The sequence below is a fragment of the Pipistrellus hanaki genome (genome assembly GCF_964339955.1).
Source record: "Pipistrellus hanaki genome assembly, chromosome: 3".
NCBI lineage: Eukaryota > Metazoa > Chordata > Mammalia > Chiroptera > Vespertilionidae > Pipistrellus > Pipistrellus hanaki.
Genome location: NC_140505.1, coordinates 147,995,202 through 148,014,631, shown reverse-complemented (window position 1 = coordinate 148,014,631; position 19,430 = coordinate 147,995,202). Strand labels below are relative to the sequence as shown.

The 19,430-nt window shown below is 39.3% G+C and overlaps 1 protein-coding gene across 1 annotated transcript in view; it reads left to right on the top strand.

The window, feature by feature from the left end:
• The window catches only part of TMEM117 (transmembrane protein 117), a 426,011-nt gene extending 410,047 nt beyond the window's left edge, over positions 1-15,964 (top strand). The window contains exons 7-8 of the mRNA XM_084876659.1: positions 1,343-1,472; positions 14,967-15,964. Coding sequence (XP_084732785.1) covers positions 1,343-1,472; positions 14,967-15,613 — 777 coding nt within the window. The 3' untranslated portion in view covers positions 15,614-15,964. The remainder of the gene's footprint in view (positions 1-1,342; positions 1,473-14,966) is intronic.
• Positions 15,965-19,430: the final 3,466 nt, after the last annotated feature.

The following is a 19,430-nucleotide window of genomic DNA, read 5'->3' as shown; positions in this document are numbered from 1 at the left end:
ACTGGCAGTCAGACATTGCTCTCACAATCCAGAACTGCTGGCTCCTAACCATTCACCTGCCTGCCTGATTGTCCCTATCTGCTTCTGCCTGCTAGCCTGATCATCCCTAACTGCTCCCCTGCTGGCTTGATTGTCCCTAAACAAGAAGGCCCTACACCCAAGAAGTCTTGGGAAATTCCAACTTTTTTACATTGAGATAATTAATTGAAATTTTAAATTACTATTATGTGCCTTATTTTTTAATATTCAAGTTCTTTAAAAATATTCACTAAATACAGAACTGATCATTTAATGATTCTTTCATTATTAAAAGTGAAAATATCTGTACTAATGTCTATGGATTCACCTCAAATGTTTCTTTATACACTGAGTGGCCAGATTATTATGATCTCTGAACGCATAATAATCTGGCCACTGAGTATATTATGCATTCAGAGATCATAATAATCTGACCACTCAGTGCATTTTGTGCATTCATTCTTCTCATGCTACCTTGTTTCCCCAAAAATAAGACAGTGTCTTATATTAATTTTTGCTCCCAAAGATGCGCTAGATCTTATTTTCAGGGGGTGTCTTATTTTTCCATGTGCTAGGTCTTATTTTCGGAGGATGTCTTATTTTCGGGGAAACACGGTAGTTATGAACTTTACTTTGATGCCTGTATCCAAAAATCAAGAGCAGGTGAGACACCTGCAAATACCCTGATTTGTGAAAGGGAGTGTTATCCCACTTGGTTTTGCTTTCATAACCAGAAAATAATTAATGACAGTTTGGGAATTAATTCACTGTTTGTCTCTTATATCAGCATGTCAGGCATCCATTGTTGGGTTCAAACTAATGCTAAATTGCAAAAGAGCAAGACGGGAGTCTTTGGCTTGATGTAAATGGAAAAATTTACTGAAGTGAATCAGGTCCTTTTTACTTCGTCTTCTTACATAAAACATGCTATTATAGGGCTTATATATTTTAAAGGTAGTGAAACAAATCTACCCCATATTTATAAAATATGGATTGCTTACTCCCTGTAAAAACTTAAAATCAGTTCTGCAGAAGAAAAAGATAAACATGTATAGATGCAAATCCATTCAATATTGGTTTCTGAGTACCACATTAAAGAGAAAAGCTGAGGATATAAGTTATGACTTAATGTTTATTTTGAAGGAATACCGCTACCTAATGTACATAAAATAACCATCACCGAATGAAACTGATACATCCAACAGCTTGGCTGCATTGAAATGATTTTCAAATAAGTGCTTACAAAAAGTCGATTTGGGGATGTTTCACTGCTTAGGCACAAAACAAATCACAAATGTGTTTTTATGTTGATTTTCTCTGATAGGACTGGGAATTCCCACATTTCATGGGAGACGTGGATGTAAACCTCCCCGGCTTGCATACGCCTCACATGCAGTTCCAGATTCCTTTCTTCCAGAAGATCTTCAAGGAAGAATATCGCATTCACATAACAGGTATGCTCTAACCTTGAACGGGATTTGTCTCTCTTAGAGTAATGCCAGCTGCTATAAAAGAAAAAAAGGAAAAAAAAAAAAAAAAAGCATACAGTGGGGTGGCATTGCATAGGCATACATAAATATAGCTTTACTTCTTACTGAACAGTACCAGGTGGTTCCCGCTGGTTCCAGATCCACTGGGGCTCCGGGCTGTCACTCTGGGACTTGCACAGCTGGTGGCTTTAACAAGTGCAAGTTCAACATCCAACAGGCAGTTGGGAATAAAGAGAATAGGGGGAAATGGGTAAGAAGGCTTCCCTGTTTCTTAACCACCTGGGCCTGGAAAAGAAACATGTCATCTCGACTCACACGGTATTGGCAATAACTAGTTGGGAGGAGGGGGAGTGAAGGAGGAGGAGAGGGGATGCAGTCCCTGTTTGGGCAGCCACTTCTGCTGTCCGACCTAGTGCCTCTAGCAGCACAGGATTGTCAGGGGAGAGGACATATCTTCAATGCGGAGCGGTAACATAGGTTGTCTACAATTAGCCATTGTCCTTATAGCACCCGCCTTGTTTTGTTTTGTTTTGTTTTGTTTTTTATTGGTGGGCTTCCTTTTCACAACCTCCAGCTCAGTAAATTTTTTCAACACGAACACTCTTTGTGCTTTGGTCTTCATTTCCACCTGAGATCAAAACAGTGGTATCCAGGAGCTCCCATCAGACCATACGCCTTCGGGGAGTTAGCCCAGGTCTCATTTGATTGAGTACAAACCTCCTTCTGTGGCAGAGCTCGTGTTTGTCTCCAGTGATTCTCCTGTGGCTCCTCAGACGATTTCATTTTCAGATGTGCCCTGTGTTTGAAACACCTCCAACATGATGTGCTGTAATATTCTTTCGTGGCAGCTCAGTCATTTGCTTCTAAAAAAGGCTTCCTGGGGTTATGTTTTATACCTTTTGTTTCTTCCTAAGAGGCATCAGGCAGCTGCGTGACCAAAGGAGGGATGGCATTCGTTCCCAAGCTGTTCAAATGCCAGTCGCCCGTGTGTGTACACGTTTTCAGGACAATGGCCGAGGATCCCACACCTGCTATGACAGAAACTGCTGAGGAAATCTGTGCTTACACTGCCGTCTGTGCTCCTGAGTAAAAATAGCCTGAACTCAGAAAACGTGAACACGCCGAAGCCAGTTTGGCTCAGTGGTAGAGCGTCGGTCTGCGGACTGAAAGGTCCCAGGTTGGATTCCGGTCCAGGGCATGTACATTGGTTGCGGGCACATCCCTGGTAGTGGGTGTGCAAGAGGCAGCTGGTCGATGTTTCTCTCTCATCTGTTTCTGGCTCTTTATCTCTCTCCCTTCCTCTCTGTAAAAAATCAATATAATATATTTTAAAAAAAAAAGAAAGAAAAGAAAACGTGAACACATGAGCACTGCAGAAAGACCTTTGCTTCTCAACTTGAAGGCTGTTTTGCTTTTTTTTTTTTTTTTTTTTTTTTTTTTTTTTTGGCTTGAAGCATGAGGCGACCTTTCTAAATTGGAGAATGAGCTCATGAATAGGGAAGATGCAGCAGGTTGCTTTTCCTATTCAGAATGAATGAGGCTCATCCATTAAATTCACCGGGTAAATCAATCAATTTGAGTTCAGGTCACATAGTGTGGTTTCAGAGTCCCCACTTAATCTCGGCAGCGTGCTCCCCTCCCGGACTTCTAAACAGCCATCATGCACATGGCATCGTCGTATCCCTTTGGGTGGGCTTTTGCCTGGACCATCTGCTCTTGCTATCAGCTCTTGTCCCAGGCCATCATGGCACTAATATTGTCTCGGACTGAATATCAGAATCCCTGTCAAAATGAGACTGCTGGAGGGTAGACTATCAGGTTTAAAAGGGAAGGGGCAGATTCAGAGAAGCCATTGATTAGAAGAAGAAAAAAAAAATCAAGCTGTTGAAAGTATTGAGTTCAGGACTGTTTTGCATGTTTTTTTCAGATATACCGTCATTTAAAGACAGGGGCAGGTTTAAGTGTTGTGGCCCTCAAAGCTAACTCAATTTGGGATGCTCTGTTTAAAAACATGAAGAAGAAAGTACACCTGAGAATGGTAGTGAAGCCTGGGGAGGAGACCTGGCAGACAGGGATTCCCGGAAACTTCAGATTCCTTAGCTTTGAAGTAGACACTCCTATCTATGCCTTTGAGTGTAAACCTTTGTTCGACCAAGTATTATTTTGCAAAAACTTAGTGGAATCTGCAGGTTAATAATTTTGCCAGGAGGTGGAGATATATTGTGATTACGGCTTTCATGCAGTGTTTGCCAAATTATGCTGATTAGCATATCACCTGGGGAACTTTATAAATATACCGATTGTTGGGCCCCATTCGTAATGGTTCCGCCCAGTGCATCTGCGCAAAAGCCAGAGACCGTGCCTTTTGCAAAGCCTCCCTGGGGATGCTGATCTTTGGGAACTTCTCAGTCCGATTGAGAAGACACAGCTGAGGTCAGACTGTCTCTGGAGTGGGGCCAAGTTTGCAAATGTCTGGGTGCCTGGTCCTCTGGGGAGGGGGGGGGGGGGCTTTTGAGGATTCTGCAGTTTAAATTATAAATACAATAGGGCTCATGTGGGCTTTGCAGTGAAGGGATTCATCAAAATCAAGTGAAATTTAAATTGTGCCAAGGAGATATATCTTTGCCCAGATCCACCCCCAATCACATTTCCTAGGAAGCGGTGATAGGAAAGAAAGTCCTAACTCCTCCCTTCTTGTTGTTGTTAGCTGCTGTCTTTGTTCTGCTAGTTGGCGGAAGAGGTTGCTGAGGCCGCTCTGGAATGTCACCTGATCTCCTGTGAAAGGCCTTGGACTTCACAATGACTTTGTGAAATCCTTGTTTCTGGGCAAACCCTAAGTAAAATCTCGGGTTGTATTTCATAGGCTCAGTAGTTAGTAGCCCCCGACTGTCCGAGTGCACTGCAAACCCTGACATGCTCAGCTTCTCCAAGTGCTGCTTCCTTCCCTTAGAGAGACGTCAGCACTTTTCTTACTAAGCAAACATGGTGTCATCACTGGGATGATTAAGCGTGAAACCTTCTATATTCATCAACAGTTATCAAACTATAGTGTGCCTGAGAATCACCTGGAGAGCTTGTTTAAAAAAAAAAAAATAGCCCAGCTAGCATGGCTCTGTGGTGGAATATCAACCTATGAACCAGGAGGCCTGCAGTTCAATTCCCGGTCAGGGCACATGTCCAGGTTGTGGGCTCAATCCCCAGTAGGGGGCATGCAGGAGATATAGATATGTATATAAATTTATTTATTTATTTGTTTGTTTGTTTATTTATTTATTTATTATCTGTCAGTTGCACACCCAGAGTGGATGCCTGATGTATGTGGTGGAGCCTGGAATTGGCCATTCTCTCAGGCACCACCAGGGATGCTTATGCAGGGTGCCAGGGGACTACACTCTGAGAAACACTGCTGCTGAGAAACATTTTTTGTAGTCAGAATTCTTCTCATCTCACCTTTTTTTTTTTTTTTTTTTTTTTAATAGTCTTGCTTTATTTACCAAAAAAATAAATAAATAAATAAAAAATAAAAAGCTGCAACAGTGCTGCCACTGCAGGAATGAGTGGAAATGGCTGGGGCCGGCCTGGACAGGCTGACTTCCATGATTCAAGGTCCCAGACCAGGCCTCTCAGGTCTTCCTCCTCCGCCCTGATGCCTGAGAGGTTGACGGGTCTGCAGGCCAGCTGCGCAGGTTCACGGGCAGGCAGTGTGTGTGGCACTAAAGTCCAGGACAGCCACCCACAGCACAGATTGATCTCAGGGCTTCAGAGGATTTTGGAGCCAGAGCCCAGAGTGTTGTGACAAAAGTAGTCATGCGGGCCCTAACCGGTTTGGCTCAGTGGATAGAGCATTGGCCTGTAGACTCAAGGGTCCCAGGTTCGATTCCTGATCAAGAGCATGTACCTTGGTTGTGGGCCCATCCCCAGTAGGGAGTGTGCAGGAGGCAGTTGATCAATGTTTCTCTTTCACTGATGTTTCTTCTCTCTTCCTCTCTGTAAAAAATCAATTATATATATGTGTGTGTACACGTTTTCAGGACAATGGCTTATGCATGTATGCATGTTGGCACTCCAGAAAGGCCTGGGGACCACAGAAGAAACTGAAGCTGATGTGGAAGGGATCCGTAGGACCCCCACATAGCTCCATGTGCTGCTTTCTCTACTGTGTGTGCTCTGCACTAGAAGAGGCTGGACAGGGCCTGATAGGGTTTCCGAAGGATCCAGGATGGCCATACCCTGGTGTCAACCATTGTGCCTCTGTGATCTGCAAAGGGCGTGGGCGCACACTGAGACAATGGAGTGTAGAGGTTTGGGCATAGGCTCCAGCTGCACCATTGACTTCTGGCATGGCCTTTGTCAAGCTCCATAACTGCTCAGAGGCTGTTTTCTCATCTGTTAAATGGAGACAGTACTGGTACTTACCCCTTGATGGCTATGAGAATTAAATTAATTAACATGTACGAGGCACTTAAAACATGGTCTGCCATTTCTTAAGCACTCAAATTCTCACTGTCTTTACCTAAAGCTTTGCCATGGATCCATTCAGGGTGTGTGTGTGTGTGTGTTTGTGTGTGTGTGTGTGTGTGTGTGTGTGTGTGTGTGTGTTTATTTGTTGTTGTTTGTTTGTTTTTTTTAATTTAATTTAATTAATTAATTTATTTTAAATATATTCTATCAATTTTTCACAGAGAGGAAGAGAGAGGAATAGAGAGTTAGAAACATCGATGAGAGAGAACCATCGATCAGCTGCCTCCTGCACATCCCCCACCAGGGATGTGCCTGCAACCAAGGTACATGCCCTTGACCGGAATCGAACCCAGGACCTTTCAGTCCGCTGGCTGATACTCTATCCACTGAGCCAAACCGGTCTTGGCTATTTTTTAATTTTAAAACAACATAAAACATTAGGCAGTCAAAGAAAGGCACTCTGATTATTTACCCAGTATTCTGAGTTCTCTACTGTGACTGCGCTGAGTCCTCAGGAAGGTAGACCCTGACTACGGCAAGACTCTCTCTCCCAGGGAACTGCTGGAGGCGGCTATGTGACACTGATGAGTTCCCATTCCCATTTCAAAGCATTAGGCTTCTAGTGGTTTTTAATCCTGATTCCAAGCTAGTTTTCCTTATGCGTGTCTGAGTTGTTGCATCTGTTCAGCTCCTCTGGGGCCCCCTTGACAGATGGTTTGTTGCATGCAGTACGTATATCATCACTATCTAAGGGTGTGTTCAAATATTTTTTTTTCTGGGAATTTTTATTTCAGTAACAAAGAGGGGGAAAGGTTAGCGATTAGGTCACCCTGGTGCTTTTAGCCCAACCCCAAGTAGATGTTAAATGCAATGGTGTAATCCTCTCCTCTGCCCTCTTCTCCTTTACCTGTAAGGTGAGTGCGAAGATGGATTCAAAATGTGATGTATGGAGTCTCGAGAGGTGAGAGAGGAATGGCCTCTCAGTTCAATCTCGGGAGCTCCTCTGAGTCCTATTAATGCCAGTCTCTCGGTGGAAGCTCTGCCATCTGTCACCCCAGCCAGACAAAGGAAGGGTCCCGTTGGTGGCCATCATCTGAGTAAATTAGGCAGGGGCTGGGGCAAGGCTGGGGGAAGGCCTGTGCCTCTGCGGGGAGAGAATTCACACTGTTGGCACGATGATGCCCGCGGGAACCCTCTCGGCAAGAATGGAAAAACGAGGAAGTAAACAAGCCTCTGTGGCGTCTGTGTTCTATTTCAGTGCCCTGCGTGGCGGAGGGCACAGGTGCAGCACATGGCGAGAAGGGGGAAAACAATGAATAAAACCCTCGGCTTTGTTTCCAAAGGTGCATGATTTCTGGCCAACAAGTTCCCGGAGATTGTTTTCCAAAGAGCCCTCCTGTGTCAATCAGATTGTGAGACTTGCGAGGGAGGGCGGGCCAGTGGTCCATCAGGCACAATATTCTGTCTGACAGAATTAGCGAGGGACTTGTTATAGGGAAATAGGATGCATCCTGTTCACCAGGAGAGTCCCCCAAGACCATGAAGTTAATGAGAGTACACAAGGACCTCTTGCTCTTCTCTCAGTTGTGATTTTTTAAAAAATCTTCCCTGAAGCAATTTCCATTATCAACACATTTATACAACTCTAAGAACTAACTATGTTTGCTGCTACCTAAAGCAGCAATTCATTTTATTTGTCCAAAGCTCACCTTCTTCAGGCCATAGTTGCTTCCCTCATAACCTGTGAGTCCTGCTGCCCTGAACTAGTCCACCCTGCCCCTCTCCCGCAATTGAGGTGTCCATATGCATAGATGAGGATTTTTGTTACAAAACTCACATGCTCCTCAGAAACTGTCTTCGCACTGAGAGGAAGAACTTAAAATATATAATTAATCTATCTTTGATACATGAATACTTTATTTTCCAGTTTATATTAGATTTTTGCAATATCCCGGAATTCAAGAGATCATTATAACATATATATTTGATTCCAAGGATAGAACTTTACTCATTGTATTTTTTTTTTTTACACACTATCTCAGAGCTTACCTATTTGTTAAGAGACATTTTCTGAGTTAATTTGTGTCTACACCTAATCTAGGATCTAGGAAATACAAAAATAAACCTGACATAGTTCCCAGTCTCAAGAATCTTTGTCCATTCTTCAGTACAACAAGATGGATTTTCTTCCTCTTTCATCATCACCAGTTTCTGCCTCTACTCATCATATCAGATTATGTCCTAAAGGAATAGTCTCCCACTTAGGAAGCAACAATGACCAGAGGGGCACTTTGAGAAGCTGTATTAATTAGCTTTTAAGTCTGAAGAAATACTTTATTAACTCAAGTAACTCTTATTAATTCAAAAATTATTTAGTAAATATCTTCGAGTTCCTAAATGATCTCTTTCAGGGATCCAAGCACTTAATGTGGGTTCTAGATGTTCATAAATTCCCTAGGCAGGGACTTAAGGAGATGCTAATGCAGTGAGCCCTGTTTTCACTGCTCTTGTCTTGAGTGAGAGGGCATTGACTGTGGCCAAGAAGCCTGATACAGCCTGCTGTTATTTCTTTAATTATCCGAAACTCATCTTCTTCAAGGTCAGGGTTTCTTGCTATCACAGAGTGGATACTAAATGGCTTTGTGGAACATGATGGTGTCATGTATTTGTCTGGATGCCAGAGTCTGGCCCAGTGTGGTATCCACTTGGTGGAAGGTGCCCATAGCATAGCTCAAGCACAATGCTAGCTGGAAGCTACTGGGTAAATATTTTTTTTTTAAATATTATGATTGCATATTTGAATCCTGAGAGTTTTGTTATATGGTGAAAATATCACTCCTTTATAGCCATTTTTCTTAGTTGAAAAAATGACAGTGTCCTTCAAATTGTTGTCACTTCCTATGGCAAATAAGAGTGATATTTAATGGAGAATCCTTTTAAAACTTACTATCCCAGGATTCTATAGACTCCCACAAAGTAAAAAGATAAAATTATCATTATAATATCATTTTTGACAATCAGTATGATTCATTAAAAATGCAATATACAAGAAAGAGGTAATCCTACCAACAGCATGCAGAGATGTTGCATTAAAGGAGACAGTGAGATATTTCAACAGGGAGATTAATAGAAATAATGTATGGATTTGTACCTTGCCGCCTTGCTGATTTACATTATGCTATGTCATTGGAACAACAGGAGGAAATGCAATATCCCTAAAATGATCAATGTTGAAATACCAAACCTCGTATTGTGGTTGGCTGTACACTCACAGCACACTTTGGGAAATGAAAAGAAGCACTTTCTATCCTTCCCTTTTTTGTGCCTTATATCTTTTCCATGCAAGGTATCTCAGGGACTCAAATTTAGTTTTTATGTTAAGCAGTATTTCTCAAAGTACACAAGTTGTTTTTTTCTTTTTTTCTTTTTGAGGAAAGCTTTCTCCATCTGGAAATGATGTACTCCATCTTTTAGCTGTAATGGTGAGATTTCCTGACCCATCATAAAACATTAATGTGTAGGCAATGTTTATTTCACAGACTCATCCAAGAGACTATCAGGGCTGAGAATAAACTATTATCTAATAAAGAGGTGATATGCAAATTGATTGCCATGCCATAACAGTCAAGATGGCTGTGCCCACAGCAGAGGCAGGAATTACATAATATAAGATGACTGCACCCACAGCAGAGGCCAAGTTCCTATAATGAACCTTAACAAGCAATCAACAGGAACCTGACACTTGCGTGGGGCTCGGCCAGGGCAGGGGACCCAAGGCTGTGCCCCCCACCTGGAAGGGCTTGACAGGGGACCTCAGGCCATGTCCCTTGGCCCAGACCAAGGGACCTCAAAGCACACCCCCAGCCCAGGCCAAGTGACCTGAGGCCGTGCCCTCCACCCAGTGGGGCTTGATGAGGGTGGGGGCTGTCTGGGTCTGCCTAATCCAATTGGGGTAGGGCTGGCTGGATCTGGGTTTTGTGTGATTTCGAGGCTCATGTGGGTGGGTGGGGACTTGACACTGGTTCCCATGGCATGACTCAGAGTCTGACAGGAGGAAGATTTCTATATACATTTTACTAATTTTCTTTCATCTCTGACATTTCTATTATAGAGAAATGGCAAATAGCAATATTAAAATATTTCCTTTAATGAATTCCCTTTTAATGTGCATGAATTTCATGCACTGGGTCACTAGTAAGGATTATATAGCTCAATTCCCTCACCTTATAGACAAGAACAGCAAGGTTGAGTTGTCCCACCAGGTTTTGCTTGGGTTTACCACATCTCGTAGGGCAAAAGTACTTTGTTTGTTTTTTAAGGAGGAGAAAGCACTACCAAGGTAACAAACACTGTGTGAAAAAAAATGTAAGGATGGATGTTAGAGAAAAATAGACATTCTTTCTCTCTACAAATAGATAGAAGGACCAGAAGTCATGCCAAACACTATGGAAATAAACAAAAAGTAAGAGGAGCCATTTCTCCTAAATTTTCAGAAACTTCAAGTTTTGGCTGAATGGCTATAACAGTGCAGGGAAGGACAATGCTATAGCCATAGAATAAGGAAATATATCACTAGGCATGCTACTCAGTCTCCTTTCTGCCCTCTGAGCTTTCTCATCTCAACATGGTCTCTTGTCTGGGGTGGGCAATAAGGTACTATCTCCTGTCCTGTAGCCTCAACATATGTGTATGTACAAGACCTTTGCTCAGGAGCAATAGTGCTGCAACTTATAGAACAAGGACCAATTGCTACAGGTTTTTAACATGTTAAATATGATGATTCACAGAGCATCTTAACTAATAATAAACAAGCATGCAAATTGACTGTACCACTGCTACGCCCACAGCCAATCAGGAGTGAGTATGCAAATCAACCCAACAAAGATGGCAGGTTAATTTGCATATGTCGGCACAGAGCGGCCAGGAGGGTGGGATGCCTGCTATGAGGGTAGGGGAATGGCGGAGGGAGCTACAAGAGCAGTGCTCCAGCTAGGAGTGAGAGCTTGCAGGCTCCCAGGCAGCCTGGAGTGAACCTAGGGGAAGGAAGGCCTATTCTTGCACAAATATTGTGCAACAAGCCTCTAGTATTTTCATATAGTTACACATTGGGTCCTCTTAGGTAACTGGCCTACTAATATCTGCACAATAATATCAGTACACAGTAATTCATTCTGTTTTATCCAAACTGGTCACCTTTAATCTTTGTTACAAACCCTTACATACTCTCTTCTCCCTCTGCTCTGCCACTGAGATCCTATAGTAACTGGGTTAAAGTAAAGAAATTGTAAAAATAATACTACCCTAGATTTTTGGCAAACAATATATTTCAGAGAACTTCAAATAATAACTTCTCATTTTATTCTCACAATAATCCTTTGATGCAGTTACATTGGTATTATTCTCCACTTCACAGAATAAAAAAAAATAAATTTGAAATCACAGAGCTAGTGAGTAGAAGGATTTGGGGAAAGAGGAGAAAAATCATAAAACTTGAAGGCATGTAGTTCAATGTCCTCAATTTGAAAATAAAATATTGAGGTCTGGAGAGGTTAAACAGGTTACTCAAGGCTGTATTATTCAAGTTCAGTGTTAGAATGAAATCTCCATCTGCTGATTTCCAGCCTGCAGCTTTTGTCACTAGGGTATTCCCTCTCACAAATGGGTAAAGATGTGTGAGAGAAGGGTGATGGTACCCATTAACTGATATCAAGCATTGCATTTTTAATGTGCTTCCCTTCCATCCCATCTAAATATTCAGACTTCAGGTCGCATAAGAAATAACATACAGGGATTCTTCAGTGTCAAACTTTAGTGGTCAAAATGACCCAGCACCATTCGTCTGAGATGGTAGAAAAATAATTTTAAAGTAGGAAAAACAGCTCTTTCTATCTTCAAGGTTTGAATATATATATATATTGTATATATATATATATATATATATATATATATATATATATATATATATATATATATATATATTGATTTCAGAAAGGAAGGAAGAGGGAGAGAAGCATCAATGATGAGAAAGAATCATTGATTGGCTGCCTCTTGCTTGCCCTCTACTGGGGATCGAGCCTGCAACCTGGGCATGTGCCCTTGACTGGAATCTAACCTGGGGCCCTTCAGTCTCCAGGCCAATGTTCTATTCAAGCTGGTTGGGCCATAACTCCATTTTTATTCTCTGACTTTTTTTGTTTTTGTTTTTTCCTTTGTCTTGAAACATTTACTGAGCATCTTTTCCCCACCAGAAAAGCACTTTTCTCCAAGCTCCATGGGCGTCCCTTTCTTCTCCCTGATTCTGTGCTGTTGCTTATCTTCAGTTTCTGATCTCCTGTCATCACCATAGAAACAGGGACCTCTTTATGGAGGTCTTTGCCCTGTTCAGGAGTTTATCAAAATGACCTAGAGGGGGAACAAGTCTCTCCAAGGGCCCATTGTGAATCAAAAAGGTGATGATCAGTCATCCAAGTTCAAGGACCTCTTCCCCCCATCATTCATTCTGGCTGTGTAACACATAGAATTCACAGCAAGGGAACAAGTAGAAATCTACAGCAAAGAAGCACCCAGAGCGCCTCTCAACTTGCTTTCTATCACGGAAGCTGTACATCCATGCCTCCTGAACACTGGGTGAAAAATCTCTGAACATTTTCATTTCATTGCTCATTCATCCCCTGCCTTTCTTTCTTGCAGTATTCTTCATTCTTTTTCTTCTCTCTCCTCTCAGCCTCCTTTCCCCCCCCCCACATGACCTGATTTATTTATTTATTTATTTATTTATTTATTTATTTATTTATTTATTTATTTGTGTATGCTATTCTATCTACAGCATAGTAAAACAAACTAAAAGAAACAAAGACGTTTCTAAACTGCTCTCTATCCTGCTTTTCTTTCAGGGATCACATGTGTTACTACTTCTTTCAAAATCCTTTCTATAGAAATTAGCCTTCAGTTTTTATTCCATTTTCTCAACATCTTCAGCATTTACGGTTTGATCATTCATTAGGCACCTCTCAAATGTGGCTTCTTCTTCTTCTTCTTCTTCTTCTTCTTCTTCTTCTTATTATTATTATTATTATTATTATTATCTATTGATGTCTCTCTCCTGTTTGTCTAACAAGATGATGGGTTTCTCCCCTGAAGGCAGAAACATATGTCTCAGCATTTCCTAAGGTTTCCTAAGCAGAGTCTATTATGAGCACAGTAGATGTTTGGTAATGATGCTCACCTTTGTACTTGATTGCATTTTTCTGGCTTTAGTTTCCTGTATTTGCTTCTGGTTGATTCTTAGTGAGAATTAGTTTCAGGTTTGAACATCCAGGAGGGCATGAGTGGCTTGAACTTCACAGTGCCCGACATTGTAGATGTCTTATCATATCTGGAAATGTTTTCAGTGTTCCAACCTACTTTCTAATTTAGGTGTGCAAAATAATTCATTCAGGCAAGAGCTTCCATTATAAATATTATAAACCCTATAAAGTTGAATAATCTCAAAACAGGCACAGAGTTATAATGCCCCTTCATATAGTTTACATAAACTTTCTTCATAGAGAAAAATTGTACCATCTCATGCAAATGAAGACATTATCATGGCTTAGGCAAGGCTTTGATGATAATAATAGGAACAATTATGGAATACCTATTACACTAGGCACTGTACTTAGCATTTAATAATTTCATGAAAAATGCTAACAGCTTTAATAAGTACTATTATTTTCTGCATGCAAAGAAATTGGGGCTTAGAGAATTTAAATAGAGCCAGGATTAAAACCCTTCAACCTTGCATGTAATAGGAACTTGAAAATGTGTAATGATGATGATAAAATATTTTCCTAAACTCCTTACAAAGTTTTCTTTTAATATAGCTATATATTCTGTGAGAGTACATATTGCATAATACATTTTTATTATTCTTGTTTTAGTAAGTTTGCCCAAGATCATACCTTTCTTCTTTCTAAAAAGTTCTATAATCAGGTGAATTAGTAATTTAATAATATTCAAAACTATCTTCAAGTACAGAATAAAAAAAATTGACATTATACAAAAAATAATTAGAACTAAAACTTCTAGAAGCTGTTACATATGTCACCTAATTTGCTTTGGAAAATCTGTGAGGTTGGTATTGCTATTTTATTGTGATAAACTTGATACTGTCAAACTTGCTATAAATGGTGATTATAATAAAAATTACAATGGAATGTAATATTCCTTGAAAGTTTTTTTTCACATTTTCCATTTGTAGAAATAAAGACATCACTAAATACTGTGACTTTTAAGAATATCTTATTTATATAAAAATTTAAAACACTACAAAAACATCATGGTTACGATCTCTCCAATTTATGTCTTCTAAAACAGTCTATTAGGGGTAGTTATATTTATATGTCTAATAAATGCATTCTGTTCAACGAGAATTTGATGTAGTTATTTTTAATGTCTTGAAGTAAATGCTCAAGGAGTATTGATCTGAATCACATCAACTAATGGTTTAATCAACAGGTCACCTGCAAACAGCAATGTGAATTCAATTGATATGCTGCTGTGCTTGCATTGCAAAATGATTTATGTCTCACCCAGACATTATTATAAAACTCTAAGAGATATTGAATTATACGTTGGCCTTTTCTAAGAATTTTATCAGAACTTTGTTTCTAGACATTAAGTGAAAGGTTCTAGAGAATAACCTACATCAGCCCAAATTTGAACATAACCTGTGGAGCCTATAAAACAATGGGATTTAATCTGGTTAATATAAATACCACATATTACTGGCTGAGGGACCTACAGTTATGTTTTCTTATGCCTACCATCCATTTAGAAAATTCCCTTTGCCAATTTCCACTTAATGGCCGCATAGCACTCTCAAAAAGATGAATTGTTAACAGGTCTAAAACATTAACAATTTATATTATTATACCATTATTTCCTTTTTATTGGAGTAAACTGTATTGCAGTATTATGGGCCTTTGACTAATATGCAGTATTTCTTTTTAAATGCAGGTAAATGGTTTAACTATGGGATTATCTTTCTCGTCTTGATTTTGGATCTTAACATGTGGAAGAACCAGATATTTTATAAGCCTCATGAATATGGACAGTATATTGGCCCAGGGCAGAAGATATATACAGTTAAAGACTCAGAAAGTTTAAAGGATTTGAACAGAACCAAGCTATCCTGGGAATGGAGGTCCAACCACACTAATCCTCACACGAATAAGACCTATGTCGAAGGAGACATGTTCCTCCACAGCAGGTTCACAGGGGCTAGCCTTGATGTCAAGTGTATGGCTTTTGTTCCAAGTTTGATAGCTTTTGTGTGGTTTGGATTCTTCATTTGGTTCTTTGGACGGTTTTTGAAAAATGAGCCAGGCATGGAGAATCAAGACAAAACGTACACCCGCATGAAAAGGAAATCCCCATCAGAGCATAGCAAAGACTTGGGAATCACTCGAGAAAACACCCAGGCCTCAGTGGAAGACCCTTTGGATGACCCTTCTTTGGTTTGCATCAGGTCCGACCTCAATGAGATCATCTTCAAGTCTTCCCACCTAACGTCTGAAAACTTGAGCTCACATTTGAATGAGCCTACCAGCGCAACAGAAGCTGACCCTGATGCAATAGCTGCAAAAAGTACACCCACGAACTAGATTCACTTACTTGGATACAGCAAAAAAAAAAAAAAAAGCAACCCTGAGTGTACCTTTCAATAATTAGTTTTTCTTTTTTGTAAATGTAAGGTCTGCTTCGTGTTAGGTAGAAAAATACAAACAATGCTACAACGGTGCTCAACACGCTTTTTCTAGGAGTCATTGTTTTCTATTTGTATGATGATACACGTGCCTACTATGTATCCAACAACCCTCTAGAGATTGCTTTTCACAATTGCACAAGCTATTTATTGACTTTATGGCATAGTAGAAGATTAGTTGATTACCTGTGTATCTGATGTTCAACCATAGTGGTGCCTTGAGACATTAAACTGTTTTTAACTGTACCAGAAATGAAGTGTGGAAGAGTTCTCTAATCTATGTCACATGTGGTGTGTATATATATATATATATATATATATATATATTTATTTATTTATTTTGATCTATACTTGGTGTCTGAGCAGAAAAGAGGGGTAGCCTCACTGTGGCTCAGAAAATATCTCTTGGGTTCTTATTCAGCAGCGGGATTGGTGACTTTGATAGCTGGACTACAGAGATGCGTGGTGATTACCTTTTAATTTTTATTGGCTGTCCACCAAATGCAAGCACAGAGGCTAAATTCCATAACAGAAGAACGGTAATCCAGCATGGGTCACTACTTGTGAAATGTGACATTCCCCAACCAGTAATAGCAATTAGATGATAATACTTAATTATGTTTTCCTAATTAAAGATAAATTGCTACTTGATTAAAAATGCTGCCCTTCACCTCCGGGAACAAAGGTTAAGAGGCACAGTTGGATGAACTCTCAAATTTGTTGGCATTTACACAAAGCCCTAGAAAACCAAGGAACTGAAGTTTTAATCATGTGAGGGTTGCACAGCCTACCATCTACAATATTTGTACATCTTTTTGTAAATATGGCTCTGGACAGTAAAAATTGAAAATCAATATATGCCAACCCTGAGCTAGGGAACTACTCTAAAAGTCATACAAGGGAATCTTCTGAGGTAGAAAAGACCATGTTTAGTGGCTTGTTTTGTGTGCATATTTTTTTTTTAATTTAAGAATTAAACATTTTATATTAATAATCAAGAAAATTTTATATCAGTAACTATGTGGTGTCATTTTTGTTTATAATAGAGGGGTTCAAATGTATCTTACTTTACCAGCAGCCCCTCCTTCCATTTTTCTAAAATCCATGCCAGACAAGTTAAGAAGTTAAGAAATGGAACATTCCCAATTTGTCTTTAAATTTTTTCCCCCATAAATTGTGGTAACATGTTTCTTGAGGAGATTGGGGAAGATCACTTTTAAGTCAAAACTTTTTTTTTTTGTCACATACTAACACAGCTATAATTTGTATTTATGATTTTTTTAATCTCCCTTGTTTTTGTTCTACTTGCTTTTAAGCTTGCAGCATGCTGAATTTAACACAACTCTGCGTTTATCTGTCACTTGAGAGCCAGCTTTTATAAATGTTTCTACAGTTGTTTACGCAGCAATTGGAGCCATGCACCTGCTGATTTTTCTTTACCTTTAATAGCCACGCATGGGACTACTTAGGATCATGAATATCTCTGACACTAAAAATACAGAGATCAAGTTCACTATAGTAACCTATTGACCACACTGTTCAAACAAACTTATCCCTGACATGTTGTTACATTGGCCATTACCAAATTAGCATAACATAGAAGACTCTAGGATATGGGAATAATACCACCTAGAACTATATTTTTATTTATTCTTACAGAATGAAGAAGTAAATTTACTTAGAAAGTGTTTATTGTAAGTATATAGTGTTTATTAAAAAAAAAAAGAAAGATGAACAAACAATAACTCATAAACACAGACACCAGTTATGGGGATTACCAGAGGGAAGGGAGTTGTGGGAGAGTAGTAAAAGGTAAAGGGGGTCAAATATATGGTTACCAAAAAAGATTTGACTTTGGGTGGTGGGTATACAATATAATATATAGATAATGTATCATAGAATCATACACTTGAAACCTATATAATCTTCTAACTAATGTAACCCCAATAAACTTAACAAAAAGTTAAGATGGTAAAAACTAAAAATAAAATCTTAACATAGTAGATGCTTAAAAATATATTATTTGAGACTACTTATGTGGGTATTAAGAAAAAAGTATTCCAATGGGGGCATTAATTAGCAAAAGTAAGGTAGGGGAAAAACACAAAACCTTAGAGCACTATGCTTCTGTGTTTCTATGAATTAATGAGATAATCTATCAACTGATATGAAAATATATCTTTAAAATTTCCATAAATATTAGTAACAAATGGAATAATTTCCAGGGATGGCACTTGAATAGCCAAACAAGATTTGAACTTTCAAAGGCTTCCCATAGCCAACTGTATATACCAATCAAGACCTTTTTATCTACACACTAGTCTCCTTCCTCACCCCCCTCACCCCTATCTTTTTTGGATATTGTGTACTTGCACTTATAACAATTAAAAATTAAAAAATTAAAAAAAATCAAAGTTAAAATTACACCTATTTATGCATAGTCTTAGATTCTGAGTTATATACCAAAATTAAAATTATACCCATTCATGCATAGTCTTAGATTCTAAGTTCTCTAGTCTATGACTCTATAGAATTTTTTGGACTATTGAGAGAATTTTTTTTTAAGATGTGCAGTAAACTGAGAAAATGAAGATTTTTTTTTTTAAAAAGGATTTAATATCACTAATCAGATTCTAAAGAAAGCACAACAAATATGATGCCTTAATTGCAGTGGTGCTTAAGGAATATAAACAACTACATTTCTACTGTTTAGTAATTACAGTATTTTATTCTGGCAGAAATGGCATTAATTTAACATGATTTTAGTATTCTACATTATAAAGTATTTCATTAGTAGTTTAAATGGAAAATGAAATAAATGTCATGAAGTTAAGCCTGATAATATATGCATAGACATAAATCTCATCATCACATGACCACTTGTTGTAACTATAGTTAGTTACCTCATCTTCCACCCAGTGGTGGTTACTTATCACGTTCCCTTATCTTTTAGCACATCTTAGATCACCAGTGAATCTATTAGAAATATTAAGAATCATCTCGTTCTCATTTGCTCTAAAGTCAGCCAAGCATGAAATCTTTTACTTTTTAAAGCTCAGATTTCACAAGTAGTTTCCAAAAGCACTACTGGCTGCCCTTATGATGGAAAGAAGTCATCCAACAGACACACAGATTTGAGGTTGGGTGTCTGTACCACTGTTGAATCTCACCACTGGGCTCCATTAGCAATTGCTATGATATTTGGCTGTCCTGTGAATCCCAGACACAACCCACCATGAAACATGAGAAAGATAATTCGAATGAATCACTCTCAGCTGTCCCTACAACTGACGGCTCATGATGCCAGCTGGATTATCTGACATACACTCCACACCTCAGCACCTCCACACACACCCCATCACCTGATCATCTATCTCCTCACTCTAAACTGATCCCTATTTTTAATTAAAAGTATTGGTTATGCATTCACTATCTGGGTATTGTGTTTTTGTTAGCTTTTCCTGCCAAGACCATTAAGCGGCTTGCTGGGTCTGTCTGCTCTGATTTCCTCCAGCTTTGCCCCTCAGAACCAACTCTAACCTCTTAGCTAGACTCACTTTTAAAAAGCAGGTGGAAAGCAACTTAGTTGTGCAACAAATAAACCGGCACTTTCCTCATTTATCACTATTTTTATGTTTAAATATGTTTTAGTGTATAGGCTTGACAAGCAATATATGGAACCAGTATTGGAACCAATACAGATAAGAGAATTGAGA